This window comes from Sceloporus undulatus, chromosome 5 (genome assembly GCF_019175285.1).
Source record: "Sceloporus undulatus isolate JIND9_A2432 ecotype Alabama chromosome 5, SceUnd_v1.1, whole genome shotgun sequence".
Taxonomy (NCBI): Eukaryota; Metazoa; Chordata; class Lepidosauria; order Squamata; family Phrynosomatidae; genus Sceloporus; species Sceloporus undulatus.
Genome location: NC_056526.1, coordinates 178,763,436 through 178,780,059, shown reverse-complemented (window position 1 = coordinate 178,780,059; position 16,624 = coordinate 178,763,436). Strand labels below are relative to the sequence as shown.

The 16,624-nt window shown below is 39.7% G+C and overlaps 1 protein-coding gene across 9 annotated transcripts in view; it reads right to left on the bottom strand.

Annotated features, from left to right (window-relative positions):
- Positions 1–10,408: 10,408 nt before the first annotated feature.
- MAPK10 (mitogen-activated protein kinase 10) overlaps positions 10,409–16,624 on the bottom strand; it is a 305,526-nt gene continuing 299,310 nt past the window's right edge. For 8 of the 9 annotated variants that reach the window (XM_042469418.1, XM_042469420.1, XM_042469416.1 and 5 more), the window contains one exon: positions 10,409–15,833. In XM_042469418.1, the coding sequence (XP_042325352.1) occupies positions 15,691–15,833 (143 nt within the window). In that variant the 3' untranslated portion in view covers positions 10,409–15,690. Of the gene's footprint in view, positions 15,839–16,624 lie in introns of all 9 variants that reach the window. The other variant, XM_042469425.1, reaches the window with a different exon arrangement.

The following is a 16,624-nucleotide window of genomic DNA, read 5'->3' as shown; positions in this document are numbered from 1 at the left end:
ATGCTACCATGACCAGTAGCACCAGAGGCATTTCTAGGGGGTGCAGGGGCTGTTGGCCATACCAGGTGCCACCACAGAGGGGGAGTGTACATTTAGTGGGGCTGGTGCAGCTGCTAGATGAGTAAGAAAGGGCACCATCTTCCGTTGTTACTCACCCAGCAGCCACTTTAGACCCTGAACAGGCTCTCCAGAAGATGCAGCAAGCACACACCCACCAACAGTGGGCACCAGAATCTACAGCACTGCTCCCCACAGCAGTGGTCTCACCAGGCAGCAGTCAGAAAGCCAAGGGGCAGATGAGGGAGGCAGTGGGAGGAAAGGAGGATTGGGTAATCCACTGCCACCTCCACAGCCCTTTCTGGGCACCCATACCAGGTGACCCCAAACCATAATGACAACCACTGAGTAGCACCACATGTGGAATGCTGCTTCCAATGACTGAATATGGCCATTCTGCATCAGACACAAATGTGTAACCACTTCTTTGGCAGCTTATACATAAGACACTGACAGGATTCCAGCTGATATATGGAACACGTAGGCTGAGAACCTTGATGATGCTAGCATTTCAAAATAGTCACTGAAATTATCCTGGATTAGGAAAATGACAGTGCAAAGAGGTTTTCCCAGTTCACCCTCATGGCCAGTCAATAGGAGTTTGGATCAATATGGTGCTGCAGTTGAGCATTGTCTGACTGCCAGTGTAGAGCCTGAGAAAAAGTGTTGAACAAGGAGGTACTCAACAATGCCTTCAGCAATGCTGGCATAGTTCTCTAGTTACACCAGCATATATCACTAAAGGGATTCTGGCTATAGTTTTACAAAAAGTATTTCATTGTTTTGTTCTATTTTTAAAATAGTAGCTACAGGGGGAGGTGGGGTTAGTCTAAAGGCTAAATATGGCATGAGGCAGAAGGCCATCCCCCAACATCCTCAGTTTTCTGCCAAAGAGCTGGTGTCCCAGTTGAGCACACTACAGATGTTTTCCCTGGTCATGCAGCTCACTGCCAACTGGCAAGCAGGCATTTTGATTTCTCACAATGTTTGAAAGTAGCCATGGTCCTTAGTCTAGGTTGAGATGCTGAAGAAGGCAAGAGTTTGACCTTTATTCACCACAGCATGTCCTCAGAGGAAAGCCATATGTGGAAATTGAGGGGAGGAACACGTTATCTGGAGGGAATGATTCAATACAAGGGAAGGCAGATATCAGTTGAAAATTGGAAGAAACTGTTTAATGGGAAGAAACTTTCACAATGGAATCCATTACCTGTGGGAAAGCTATATTTTTCTGGAGGTCTTCGCAGAATTGGGACAATATTGAATATGCTCTAGTTCAAGTTTCAATACAAATTCCCAACAGTATGAGTCCATCTGCCTTCCTCTGCTGTGATTATTTGGTTTGGGTTTGAGAAAAGGGAATTATTATCAAGGGATGGTATGGGGAAAACATTAACATTTCTCTGAAGATGCCAGCCACAGATGCTGGTGAAACATCAGGAAAAAACTCTTCTAGAACATGGCCACATAGCTCAAAAAACCCACAAAAAACTATTAACACCCACAAAAAACTATTAACACCTGATTCAATAGGCACTCCTTATCACTGCTCTTATGTGATGAATGTAAAGTTGCAATATCCATGATCCAGCATGCAACTTCCTCCAGATTTGTGTAGCCTCACTGTACCAAATGTTCTAGTAGACCCATTTCTCCACCAGTATTCCCCTTCCCCAAGGTTTAAATGATGCTGGCATGTAACTCTCTGCTCAGCACCAAGAGAACTGTCATTTATATTTCCCACAATCCCCAATAGCAAATTATTGTCCCATGCCTATCAACATACCTATGTTTCTATAGGGCATCTGCTGTAGTTCAAATGCAAGCTGCAGGTGGACTTGGGATATATTCCATGAGGAACTAGTAAATGAATGCTTGCACCCACCCATCCATTAATAATATTCCATTAAATGTGCCCCTTAAACCAAGTGTATCATTCATGTGCAGCAGGCCAGTCTTGTCTTTCTCCATAGTACAAACCTGAGATCGTGCTTGGTTTGTAGTCCACCTGAGTTCAATTCCTCCCCATTCCCCTGAACAAGGAAACTGTCATCACTGGAAACCTGGTTGCTATTCCTGTTGATCCTGCCTTGTGGTGATCCTGTCAAAGAGTTTCTCAGCAAGATGTAGTCAAAATAAGTATACCATTGCTGCCACCTTAGACTCAGAGAGTATGGCTTGCCCAAGGTCACCCATAGCTGAGCAGGGATTTGAACCCTGGTCTCCTAGATTCTTAGTCCAACACTCTGACAACTGCATCAGCTGAACAGGCCAAGCAATTAGCCAAAAGTTGTTACTCCATAGTTTTGTCAAGTTGGTTTTAAAGGGGTTAGAATTGTCTGTTTGGTTATATGAACCTAGCACTATACAGCAGCAAGTTTTATTTGCCATGATCTATGAATCAGTGTGTGTGTGTTTCTTTGTCTATTTCTTCAAGTCTCCTGTTGACTTATGGCATCCTTGTGCATTCCATAGGGTTCTCTTAGGCAAGGAATACTCAGACGGGTTTTTCCCCCCAGTTTCTTCCTTTGAAATATAGCTTATAGCACCTGGTATTTGTTGGCAATCTCCAAGTATTAACCAGGGCTGACTGTTTAGTCTCCAAGTTTGCATATTTCTTTGTAGATGAAACTGTATTGCGGATCTGAGTTTTAATGCCTTGACCCATTTTTTGTTATCGCCACTGTTTTACGTTTATAGTTTTCGTTTTACTTTAATTAAAATAAATAAATAAACCACATTTGAGAAGCATTTGCTAATAAAATTGGGGGGGGGGGGGTGCTACAGTGATAGTCATAGACCTGGATCCTATTGCTAATCCTATCTAGAGTAGCCTCATAGAGTCAGTAGTAGGCGTTACCTATGCCTTGATTCAGTATCAAACGATTGATTCAGTGAGTTTGCTCTACTTGGGACTAACTAGTCAGAGCCAAGCCCTGTTCTGTTGCCTTGTTGTGGCATAAGGATGCCTCATGTGTTCAAAGATAGTGCCAGCAGAGCATATGTTTTTATAGATTCTACCATGCTTGAATATGACCCCACATGAAGACTGTGAGTCTTCAAAGAACAAACCTGGCTAAGAATGGAGAAGGATGGCCCACACTGGTGAAAAACTGGCCATAGCAACTGCTACAGATGAATTATATTGGTAGCCGTACTGCATATGTCAGTGAAATCATAGCTCTTCAAAGATTAAATATATCCTCACCACAGAAAAAGCACCAGTGTCCCCTTTCCTGTTTTATAGTAATGAGAGAATTAGTGGACATACCTCTAGGTCCAAGGATGCAACACTGAGACATGTTTGTATCTCTATGGAATGTAGCCTTTTAGAAATAAATTTCTTTATAGGACAGATCACAAATAAATCAAGACAGCAACACAAAGTATTTAGACAAGAACTCCAAAAAGATTTTTTTCTTTTTTTTTTGGCACAAAGGGGAAAATAGATTCCCTTCTGCTTTTAATAACTCAAAACAAACAGAAGTTAGAATGCATCGACTCAACATTGATCCACAAAAGGTTGATGAACAAAGCCAAGACCCCTCCATTCCCCTCCTACCACCCACAGGAAACAATGAAAGGTAAAAAGTAAAATGGCTGAGGAAGTAAACAAAATGTAATGATGTTCATTTCCTTATCAAATGTCACATTTGTCAGTTCATCCCTATTCACTGGTTGTGACTTATTATGTTCAAAATTGAGACCTTGCAATGAAGTTGGACACTTTCTCCTCTTCCAGTCTTGATGCGGAACAGTGGCTCTTTTTGTGTGTGTTTGGTTTTCTCTGTGTATGTATGTATGTGTGTATATACACACACACACATATGCATATACATATACATATATATATATATATATATGTAGAGAGAGATATAAAAACTACTTTTATCAACACTGAGAGGTTACACTCTTGGTCATTGTGAATTATATTTGGAAGTCCAATCATGCAGAACTACAGGCAGGTGCAACTTAGGTCTTATTACAGGATGGACATGGCAAGGTGAACAGTTTGGTTTTGCTAGTTGGGTTTAGCGGTCCTGGTACCATTGTTGCAAAACATATTACTGGCCATAAGTCCCACTTACTCAATTTACTAAATATACATAATTCTCTATATACACATTGAACCCTCTGAGCCTTTTTCTCACTGGCTGATCACCAGCAGAGGTAATGACCAGAGAGGTACACCACGGGGGGTGTATGGTGGCCCTTGAAAAAAACAGAAAGAGTGACAGATTCTTACAGATAAGTTACAAAGAGAAAAGAAGAGAATCAGTACAGTTATTTACACACTATGCAACTTGAAAAGTAGGAGAAATGCTCAGCCCTGCTCACTAGAAACCAACCCACTGGCTGGATGTAGTGGGTCTTGTTTTTCACAGGATCACCATTTTCCAGCCCTTGACACTGATCTGCTTTCCCTGGAGCCAGCATTTGGGAACTGCATTACATTGTGTCTGGCAATCTCTGTTGGCTTCAAGGAGGTCTGTTCTGACAAGCAAGCCTCTTGAGTATCAGGCTGATTCTTTTCTATTTCTGCTATAAGCAGGAGATGCTAAGAACTTGACCTTGTGGGGTAGGGTGCAGGTTAGATGAAGACTTTGTGCTGTTTCTCTGAGCTGTGGGCTGTTCTACTAACAAAACTATACCACTATCCAAAACATTTGAACTAAACTATTTGTCTGCAATGCTAGAATAATCTACCTGCTGTACTTGTCCTGACCCAGCAGCTGGTATGACTTCCCTTATACACTCATTAACTGCTGCATAATGTTTTCGGATAGGTCTTCAAAAATGTTTTCAGATCAAAGCTTTTCAGAAAGTTGATTTTCTAGGTTACAACTCCATAAATCCCCCAGCCATAGGCCAATGGTAACAAGTTGTAACAGAAAAAAAGCTACTTTCCACAAACTTGCATAACTGTGCTTCCTGTGTCTGTACACTGTGCATCATTGTATTCACTCTGAGAAGTTTTCATGGGGTTTGGGGAGGGGGGGGTCAGAAATGTTCACACTCAGACATTCAGTCCAAGAAGGAGATATCCATGAACACTGTGGCTGCAAACATATGATGAGCAGGCACATTCCAGCAGACATGCCCACACATCTTCTTGCCCTGCTAAGCACAAACCTCACCTTGTCATACATAACCATACGGTTGGATGGGGTCCCTTTTGTTTTTATAGACCCAAAGGATTGCCAAACCAAACTGTGACATCATCCAAGTATTAAAGTGTGGGTAAACAGATTATCTAGGGAGTGAAAAAATAAATTAATACTTCAAATAACAAGGTCATTTTCACACATCACACACACACACACACACACACACACACACACACAATACTTTTTGCAGTTCCCATGTATGAAGTTTAAAATTCAAATTTGTGCTTTTATAACTCTATGCTGCTCTAGCCTCTTTGTGGCACTGAAAATATTAGCAAAAATGATGAATTTGTGGCTATAAGGGACTTAGGTCTATGACAGCTTATGTGATCAACTTCTTTTTTCACTCTGCCAGTCTCAAAATTGCTACATGATCCCTTTATATATTGGGAGCTCAGTCAGACAAGGGTTTGAGTCAGAAATGGTTTTTGAGTTAGACTGGGATGGGAATGAGAGGAGAGAGTTTTGGTTAGGGTTTACTATGCTTAGTCTGAGTTACTTTGATAGGGGTATGTGAATGGGCATGTGGTGTTTTAGATGTAATAAATAATTAATCCGCTTCAATATGCTTAATGTCTGTAAATAAAAAAAACATTTTATACCCATTTGGCCTTGGGAAACACTCCTTGTCTGAGAGCTTGAGTGTCTGTTGTGGCAGCACTGAATATAGACAGGTGGTGTCCATTGAGGATAGAAGTTGAATAAATCCTCACAGGTACTCTGAGGGCATGTGAAAGGTCCTCACAGTTAGTGTCACACAAGAAGGGGGAGAGGAGGAGGTCTTTGCACTGGAGGCAGTGGTGAGGATCAGGAAAGCCCTCACTTTTGGTAATTGCAGAAAGCACTGTGGAAATCTACACATTTGGTAGGCTAAAGGGTAGAAACCCCACATTTGACCACAGTGATGGAACTGCCTAGAAGAACCCTCACAGCTGCTGGAGCTCTCCAATTCTATGCTTCTATGATTCCATGCTCTCCCAGGACATGCCCAAGTAGCCTTTTTTGAACCAAAGAAGATGTGGCTTCTGTCCCCCAATTAAATGTCCCTTTAGTCCCCAAATTTCCAGCATTTCAGCATCCAAAGAAAAGGGACAGGCAATGTTCCCAATGGAAATTGGAGTTCTAGTTGTGAATGATTTTAAATGTATCACTCTCTACAATGCTAGAAATTTGAGGACTGAAAGAATTTGGGGGGATTCTTATTGGGGGGCTATGTTCTCATTTTGTCCCCCCCCCCCAGCTACACCTGCTTAAGTTCTAGCCCTCCATCCACTTTGTTCATTATACTCTTACACATTTCTTACAATTCCCATCAGCCACTGCTAGCCAAACTGTCAGGCATGACAGCAGCAACATCTGTGGGAATGCACAAGTGATCATTTTATTTATATCCTGTCTTTTCCGCAAAAGTGGGAAGGCACAGGATTCTCTTCCCTCCCCTTGGTCTTAAACCCAATCTTTCAAATTCAAACCAACTCAGTCATTAGACTCTTGAAAAATGCTGGGTTCTCTTCAAGATTATATGGACAATTTGCAGTGTAAAAAGGCAAATTCAGGTTGAATTCAAAAGAGCATCAAAACAGTAAATATTTGTTCAGAGATAGCAAAATTAAAGGCTTTGAAAAACAACACTAATGTACAAAGAAGCAACATTAAATAGAAAGTCAGGATATTTTCCCAAACTATACATACAAAAACCTCACTCTTTTGTTTTAGAGATGTCCTTGGTCTGCCTCCCCGTCTACATGATGCATAACCATCAGTCAGATATTACAGACCACAGATTTCTGTACTATTTTAGTGAAGTAGAGATGTAAGACTGAATGTTGCCAGGTGCACTGGAGATCTTGCAGTGGCTTCTATCATGTCTCTTCAAATCTTGGAAACTTGACTTTTGGGTACTACAGGTCCAAGACTTCCTCCCAGACAGCATGGCCACTAGGGGTTCTGCAAAGGATTCTGGGAGTTGTTCAAAAAAAAGTTGCATTTCCAACCTCGTTCGCATTTGCATTCACCAATCTTGCAGTTAATGGGTGGAATTCCAATTTAGGCTGCAATCCTATACAAACATACCTGAGAGTAAGCCCCATTGAACTCAGTGGTTCTTACTTATGAGTAGACAACATAGGATTGCACTGCTACTCCTATTTAGAGCAAATGGCTTTAAGTTAATTTGGCTGTTGCTGGATCCAGCTCAATAGCTATAACTCATTACATGAAAGTATACAATTGTCCACACACCGAGAAAAAGCATTACATGGATAACTTTCCCCATTTATATCCCACCATTCCTACAAGGTGTTCAAGGGATTCTCTTCTCCCATACTATAATCACAACAACCCAGTGAGGTAGGTTAGACAGAGAAATAATTTCCACCCAGAGTCACCTAGTGATCTCCATGACTGCACTGGGAACCTGAATCTCCCTGATCCTTATCTGACACTTTTATTATTATACTAGTTTTCTAACTAGTAGTTTTCTATATGTGTACATTTTGATTTTATATTTTTTAAACAGTGAAACATTTAGTTATGTGAATCCTGTCTGCAGTTGGATGTGAAACATGACAGATCTTACTTACTATTTATGAGAAGTAGGCCCAAAAGGCAATTTTAAAAACTTGAGAAGCATCTGGATTCTGATTTTTTTTTTTTTACACAACATTACCCAATAGATAAAAGGTATGTTTGCCACAGATATCGCCCCCTTCCCCTGCCACAAGCAGGGACTTTGTGTCTTTTACATCTGCACAGCAGACTGAAACCAGAGCTGGCTGGGGGGTTCTATGAGTTGTAATCCAAAAAAGCAAGTGTACTGAGCTCAGACTAAAATCCAGCTAGTTTGCTAGTATGGCAATGCAGTGAAGGGAAAGCTGTTTTTGGATAGTGTTTGGCAAGTCACTTAACGGTGAAGATGTAATAGAGGAGTTGCACAGCATGCAATTATGCCAGCAGAGACATGTTGCAATTGTGCTATTCCACTGGTATACTGGATTGCACCATTTTAGAAGCTATTGTACAACACCCAGAAAGCCAATTCCTGATCCTGCTGTGGAATGTTTGATAGACTCCCCCTCTCATCAAACTGTACAAGAGGCACATGGATGAAGTGTCTTGAAAGGACTACCACTTGCACAGTGATTATGCCAGCAAAGCTGATTGTACACAACCATGATCAGGATACAACAGTCTCACAACTGCCTTTAAAGTGCAACTACCAGTGTAAAGGTAATTAACAATGGTGCAAGTTTCTAGACACATATTGTCCTGTCTTCACTCTCTTGTAGTAAGATGGGCCTACTAAGGTATTTTGAAGAGAAATTCTTGATTCAGATGTTTAGCAGACAGATGTTTAGCAGTTAGGGTCAAAAACTTGATGTACCTGCAGGAAATCTAAATCAGTGTTTTTAAAATTAGCTTTCATTTAGTCCACTAACTCAAAGCATTTAAAATACAATGTAGTGGTGATGTCCAGTGAATGACTTATAATTTGCTGGTAGATTTAGCAGTGTGGACTTTCCTTTGTCATTCTCAATTCAACCTAGAAAACCCCAGAACAAAATAAGAATGTAAACAAAAAAGTTAATTGTCAGGAATAATTTTGGCATGATTGCAACCAAACTGCACAGAGTTGGCCAAGGGAAATAGGCAAGATGAATATTCTACCAGCAGTCCTTCTGTTGTATCCTGTCCAGGTCATACATAAGATGCAGTCTGAAAGTCTGTATTAAATCAATAGCTATTTGATCTGGATAGCTACAGACATATTGGACTGGGACTAAAATCTGTCTTCTCTTAGCAGAAAGCACAAACTCACAGAACTGCCAGTGTTTGATTTTTGGGGCTACTACTTGTACACACACTAACCACAGCTCACCTCATCTACCAAAGGCACCAAATTCCATCTAACATAAAACTGAAGGTGAAGTTGGAGGTATCGGCTTAGAAAAAATGTAAAGGCCCTAAGAATACGTAGGAAAGTTGTGGGTTTTTTTAAAAAGAATATTGATAAGCCTGGAAAATATTTCTTTGGAGCTGGCTGTGTTGCATACCTCTAAAACATTCTGTGTTGTTATTGTGAGACTCGTCCACCCCGTCTGCCATGTTGCCCTGTGATCTGGGAGCAATCCTAATTTCAATGAACAAATGCAACAAGCTTCAGGGTATCTTTCAGAGTGAAAAACAGTAAGGGGACATGCTCCATGTGTTCTGGGATGGTGGTCAACTATTTCTTCCTTTTAAAATAGCCCAACACATATTTCTACCTGTAGCTAGAGTGTTAGTAATACAACAAACCATGGTGCTGAAAGCTGTTCTCTCTTAAACAGAAAATTCATTAGTAGATTTTAAGTGGAGCCCATCACCTTGGAGGAAGTCTATTTCTCTGCCCAACAACTTGTATTATCTTAATATTTAGTGTAAGTCCTTTTTTTTCTAATCATTTGAACCTAGTGGCCAAGGTCATACTGTCTAGAGCAGAGGTGAGCAGCATAAGGCCATGCAGATGTTGCTGGTCTAAAACTTCCCTTAGGCCTAGTAAGCACAGCAAATGGCGAGTGATGATAGGAACTGCAGCCCAACATCTGAAGAGCCTCAGGTTGCCTAACCCTGCTATAGAGCAAACTGAAAACAATTTTGCCCCATTGGTTTTTTGTTGTTGTTGTTGTTGTTTTTTGGATAGCCCTTCAAGTACAGTGGGCCCTTGGCATCTGCTGGCGTATGATTTCAGGACCCCATGGATACCAAGTCCCATTATATACAATGACATAGTAAAATGGTGTCCCTTATATAAAATGGAAAAATCAAGGTTTGCTTTATGGAATTTATATATTTAAAAAATATTTTCAAGACATGGATTCTTGAATCCATGGAGAAAATATTCATGGATGTGGGAGGCCAACTGTACTTGAAGATGGCTATCATATTGCCTATTAATCATCCCTTTAATAAATACTTAAAGGGATGCCATATTGAGGAGGGAGCAAGCTTGTTTTCTGCTGCTCCAGAAACTAGGACCTGGAACAATGGATGCAAGCTACAGGAAAAAAGATTCCACCTCAACATTAGGAGGAACTTCCTGACAGTAAGGGCTGTTTGACAATGGAACACACTCCTTCCTCAGAGTGGTGGAATCTCCCTCCTTGGAGGTCTTTAAACAGAGGCTGGATGGCCATCTGTTGGGTATGCTTTGATTTATATTTCCTGAATGGCAGGGGGTTGGACTGGATAGCCCTTGTCGTCTCTTCCAACTTTATGATTCTATGGTTCCTCTCTAGGCAAGACATACACCTTCTTTCAACCTTGATCTCTACAATCCACATCATCTTCATCCACCTCCTCTGGACACATTTCAGTCTGTCAATATCCTTCATAAACTCTACTATTCTGTGGAATCCAGAACAAAATGGTATTACATCTCAAGATCTGGATGCTGCACCTCTGCTGAAGCAATTTAAGAGTGCATTAGCTTCCACATCACACTGATGATTTATGCCCTTGTGGTGACTTGTGTATTACAAAGAACCCCAATCCCCCTTCACATATGCCTATGTCAAGCTACATGTCATCCATCCTCCAGTGACTGAGATACATATGGGCATCCTGATTATAAGATTCCCCTGATACAAAACCATATTATCTTAATTTATAAGTGATGGGACCAGAATACAGGCCAAAATGCTGGTCAGTCATTTAACCTGCACATTTGTTTGAGTCATGAGGGTGGCTACAACAAGCTTCAGGATATCTTCCAGAACTGAAAACATATACTGGATAAAACAGACTTTTGTGCATGCGTATCCTAATGTTTTTTTTTTTTAATGTTAAGCTACTTTGTTATGGGAGAGAGATATACCCTGCCTGCAAAGCTGGTTTATTTAACTGGACATTAAACCAGCTGGATACATCTTTCAATGTGACTTGTGAAACACATGCAACTGCTGTCAGGTGGAACAAGTCATCTGTAACTTGAGCTGAATCAGGGTGATATACCGTTATTATTCAAGCACACTTATTTATGAAACTGCATAGCTTTAGGCTCCTTTCACAAAATTTACAAATAAACCCTATAGGTAGAGCAAATCCCAATGGTTCAATGGGTATATTCTAATTGGAACTTCCAATAAGATTCAAGTTCTATTCTATATAGATCTGAACAAAGTTCCAGAAAAATAAGGCTCAGTAAATGTAAATGCCCATTCATCATCACCCTAATCTTCTGTCCAATGTAAACTAGAATGAGACTGATGGGCATTTATGGATTATCTTCCTAAATTGTCTTTAAGACCTTTCAAAAGCCACCCTGTAGCAATCATTTCCATGTTAATTATGCATTGCATGGTGAAATACTTCCACTTCCCTTGCTTGAAATCAGTGTTAATTGTTTTTACTGGCTTGCCTTCAGCACTAATGTCCTTTTACCAACTTTCTCCAAAATATTAATGGATTTACACCCCTCCCCCCAAAAAAACCCTTCATTTTCTTTCTCTTTCTAAGCTAAACCTCTGAACATTTTAAACAGGATTTGAAAAGAAAAGAAAAGCTCTATTCTTTCACATTATTTCACACTTTTCATCTTTTGCTCTATGATAACCTTGTTTTTCAACGTGGGTCAGGATGGCATTTGGCAGCATAGGTGAGAGTAAATTTAGAAATCAACTTTACAATATGAGCTACTTCATTGCTAATCCTTTTCCTAATAAGCCCTAACACTGATTGCCTTCTTCATTGCTGTAGTAGAGGGCATGTCCTCTGATGATCACAAGGGTACCTTTGCTGGACAAATGTAGATGGTTCTGTAATTTATTTTATTTTGTATGGATCCAACATACATCATTTTTCACTTACACTGAATTGCATCTTCCATTCTGTTGCCTAGTTACCCAGTCTGAAGAGAGATTTCTAAAACTCTTCAGAGGATGTTTGGCATTTCATTGTCCTGAGGAATTGGCTATCTTCTGCAAACCTGGATGATTCAACTATTATTATGGTTGTAGCTTCTGATATTAATTGATAGGCACATCTTTTGATAATGTTCCATTCCAAGTAGCTCTCAGTCAACTGTGATATCAGCACCAAAATGGTGGAAAGTTGGAAGAGGTTTTGAATTGTCCCTGATATTGCACAGGGATATACCCAGCTAAAATACGCAGATGCCATTATTGCTTAGGAAGTCATTTCTCACTTATTCCCTTTGTGGCATCCACAGTGCACTACTGCATCCTTTTTAAGTACTGTCATTTCTAGTACACTGAGATATCACTGGGCTGTGTGCAGTGCCACACATAAGTAATGTCATTTCATGGCTTTTAGAAAGAATAACGGGGCAATAAATCAAGCACCATTGCTTTGTGATTTCCATTTCAATGGATGTTGCAAGCATGTCATGTGAACCTACCACTCAAACAGCTGTGGCACACTGGTAGTACTTAGTGAATCACCCCCTGTATTGCTATTTTTATTTTATTTTTGCAGTAGTAACCTATTGCTTATTGCTTTTATACATACTGCTTTAACTAAACTGTTCTGATTCTTTTTCTTGAAAGAAAAAATCAAGCTATCTATTTCTTTATTTAGTAAATGAAGTAAAAATTGAGTGATTAGAAACATCTAATGAAGAATCATTTCAAGATTTATGAATGGCTACTTTTCACTAAGGAATTACATAAATTTCAGACCAGAGCTTGATGGACAATAGGTTTAATCATACTTTTTAATGTGAATTTGGTGAGAATATATTTTTACACAATGTGTTTTTGCATGTGTGTACTTCATAGAACTATTGTTAGCTCTTCTATATGACATTATGTTTAAATCAGTTAAAATTCATATAATTCAGCAATATTATAATTAAGTCTTCAGATGATTTTATAAGAAGAATGAGCCCTGTTTCACTAAAAAAATGCATGTTGAAAGTTATTTTAATATTATCTGCTATTTGAATGTGCTGTTAAAACTTGTATACATTAATTTTTATTGTTGAACTCTAGTCTATAGGACAAATTTCAATTTTGGGAAGTTCATGGAATCACTGATATTTTTTAAGTCGGGTTGCAATTAATCTATGCACTTAGATTCTACGGACTTTGTGTGGTAATAGAACAGTGGATGCCTGAAGAATGGCCAGATTGACTGCATACCACAGGCATGGCAGAGAACCAACAAGCAGCAGGAAAGGGGGTCTATAGAGTGCAGTAACTGAAGGAAATGGATTATGCTCCTCCTTCTTGTGCCAAAACACTCTTGCTACTACTGCCAATGTCCTCAACTGACATAGATGTTTGCTTTGCGTGGTTTGAAATACACACCAGTGCCTGGTGGGACTATCCAATGTTTCCCTTTCTGGTCTCTCAAGAAATAATGTCATACAACATGCCTGCTAAATGTGTCTATGGCATTGAGGCATCTGTTGGTACATATTAACTCTAGTTTGCTCTGTGTATGCAAAACTCCATTTAGTATAGTTCTGAAACTTGGGTGAGTTTCAGATTATTTGTCCTAATGAAGAGGCAGCACTGGGGAAAACCGAAAAGACTAAAGCAGGTAGGTATTCATTGCTCTCCAATTAATGTCCCTACAAAGGAAATGGTTTGAAATATTTTTTGGAAAGTCATTCACAGCCTCAAGCACCTCAACTGGTGGTGCTCCAGCCCTTCATTGTCTGATGCACTAAACAGACAGGTATGCATGACAACAATCTAGATAGCTAATGGTACCTTGTTTAATCATTTGACTTCCTCACCTTGTGCTGAAACAGGAACACTCAACAGGCATAGAAATATGGTTATAATGAGAAGTCTGTCTGCCAACAAATAACTTTCACTGCCATGGAATTTTTTAATACCTCTTTCTTGTTAAAATCTCTTTAGTCCATGATATCTGGAAGTCCTTCATTCTGGCTAGAGAAGTTACCATCTTTGGGGAAAGAAATCCATTAGTCCTATATCCTCTCTGTGCTATTATATTGCCCTCACTTCTGCAATGATCCAAGTGGCTGATAGCCCCTCATGTCTATCTTGCAGCCATGAGTTCTAGAAGAAAGGAAGGAACCCTGTAGATCTTACTTTCTAAGGCCAAAACAGAGAAAAAAGAGGAGCATTTGCAAGTTGTCTGTCCTTCATTTAGGCTCTCAAAACTGTCTTAGTAGCCTGGCCCAGCTCTAGGTTATGACTAATAAGGTTACATGCAGGAATGGCTTATCAAATTTATCATTTTAATAGTCCATTTCTGGTGGCCTTTCTATAATAACAAAATAGAGCATCCCTCAAGCAGTTAGAAGCATGGTCTGTGCAAATATTCCCTTCATCTAGGAATATGATGTAGTTCTTGCTGGATCAGACTAAAGGTCCCTCTTGGCAACATGACTAGCAAACCAAAGGGTCCTGGGAATCCCACAAATAGACAATAGTGGCAAGAGGCCTCTTTCCTGACAGCTCTGGCAGCTCCTTCTTAACTGTTCTGCATCAGATCATTCTAAAAACCAATTCCTAATGCATTGTATTATGAGATCCCTGACTTACTCTTCCTCTATATTCTTCTTTCCAACAGATGACTGATATATAGACTGTATATGTATAGACTCTGCCACCATTCAAAATTCTGAAAGAGCTTCACTTTGATTGTTTCTACATGCTTTACAGCACAAATCTTTACTCATTTGCTCAGAAGTTAAATCCAATTGAGTTCAGTGAGGCTTACTCCCAGGTAAGTGGGAATAGGACTGCAGGCTCAAACAAATCCAAAACAAACCTTGGGCCAACTAAATGGACCCTGTACTTCAAATTATGTTGCAAGTGAAATTTGCACTTTTAAAAAATGAAACACAGGAGGATCAATTTTTCACTGCAGGCTGTTGTGTACACTCCTGATCTTTAGATATATGCACACACAGAACTGCATATATGACTTTGTGTAATGCAAATTTGCAAGTATGTACACCAAGATACATGTGCATTTCTCTGTTCATCTGTCCAACACAGAAACAGAGAGGGGTTACACAGGCACACATGTATATACATAAAGGGAAGGGGACTGCCCACCTTGTCATGCCAACGTGAAAAAGGACAGTTGCAGGTTGCTGGTTTTGCAGCCATTAAAATTTGCAATTGTATGAAAAAAGGCTTCTTTTACATATTTTTTCTCTTTTTTCCTCTTTTTTCTGTTTTTCTGTTTTCTTTTTGCAGTAAGCATCATTGGAAGAAGACCAAAGCAGAGCAACTATAAGTTAAATATACACTTGAGCTTAGCTGCATTTACATAATTTTTTTAGGAGAAGGCAGGCTGAAAGGGTTTTCTCTCATTTAATTGTTACGTGTGTATGTTTGTATGTTTGTTTAAAATTTTCTTTTTGCATTTAAAATTTAACTCTTCCTTGCCATCATTGAATGCTTTTATAACCACAATGATTTCCCCCCACTAAATTACATTATCTTCTGAAGAACGTAGGGTTTCGCAGGCAGGCGGCTAGTCACCTGCAACAACCGAGGGGTCCTGCAGAAGCTTCCAAACTGCTGTCAGTGTCCGAGGCCAGGGTCTGGTCTGTGGACATGGAGGAAATGTCATTGACGGATGAGGATGGAGGGAGGCTTTCGCTGCTGTTCACTGCTGCACCTGTGCTAAGAAAATGAACACCCACGTGATTCAACCTGAAAGCCAGAGTCAGGAATACATGCATGCATCTCACCCAGGGCAGGCCCTAATCATTTTGCAGTCTGAAGGAAGAAAACAGTACAAACATCACATGCAGAGTTCTAATCTGCACTACAGAAATAATGCAGTTTAACACCACATTAACTGCTATGGCTCAATGTTATATAATTCTGAGATTTTTATTTAGCCTTTTTCAGTAAGCTCTGCTGCCACAACAAATTACAAACCCCAGAAGTCCATACTTTAAAAAGTAACAATTACAGGTTGAGTCTCACTTATTCAGAATTCCAAAATATCAAACATTCCAAAATCCAAACTTGTCCACATGGGTGGGTAAGATAGTGACACCTTTGCTTTCTGATGTTTCAGTGTACACAAACATTCCTTCATGTACAAAATTATTTTTAAAAATTGTGTATAAAATTACCTTCAGGCTATGTGTAAGGTGTATACAAAACATAAATGAATTTCATGTTGACTTGAGTCCCAACTTCTCTTTATGTACATGCAAATATTTCAAAATCCCAATCTTCTAGTCCTGAGCATTTAGGATAAAGAAGACTCAACCTGTAACACTGAAGATGTTAACTTCCTGACATTATCAATAAGTATAATTTTTGGAGCTCACTATTGAAATAATGTTTTATTATTGGCATTCCAAACTGTAGCAGGACACTGTTTGAATAACTTTCTGAGTATAAAAAGGAATGCCAATGGGACCCTCATTATAACACAGGCCTCCATGTAGAAGG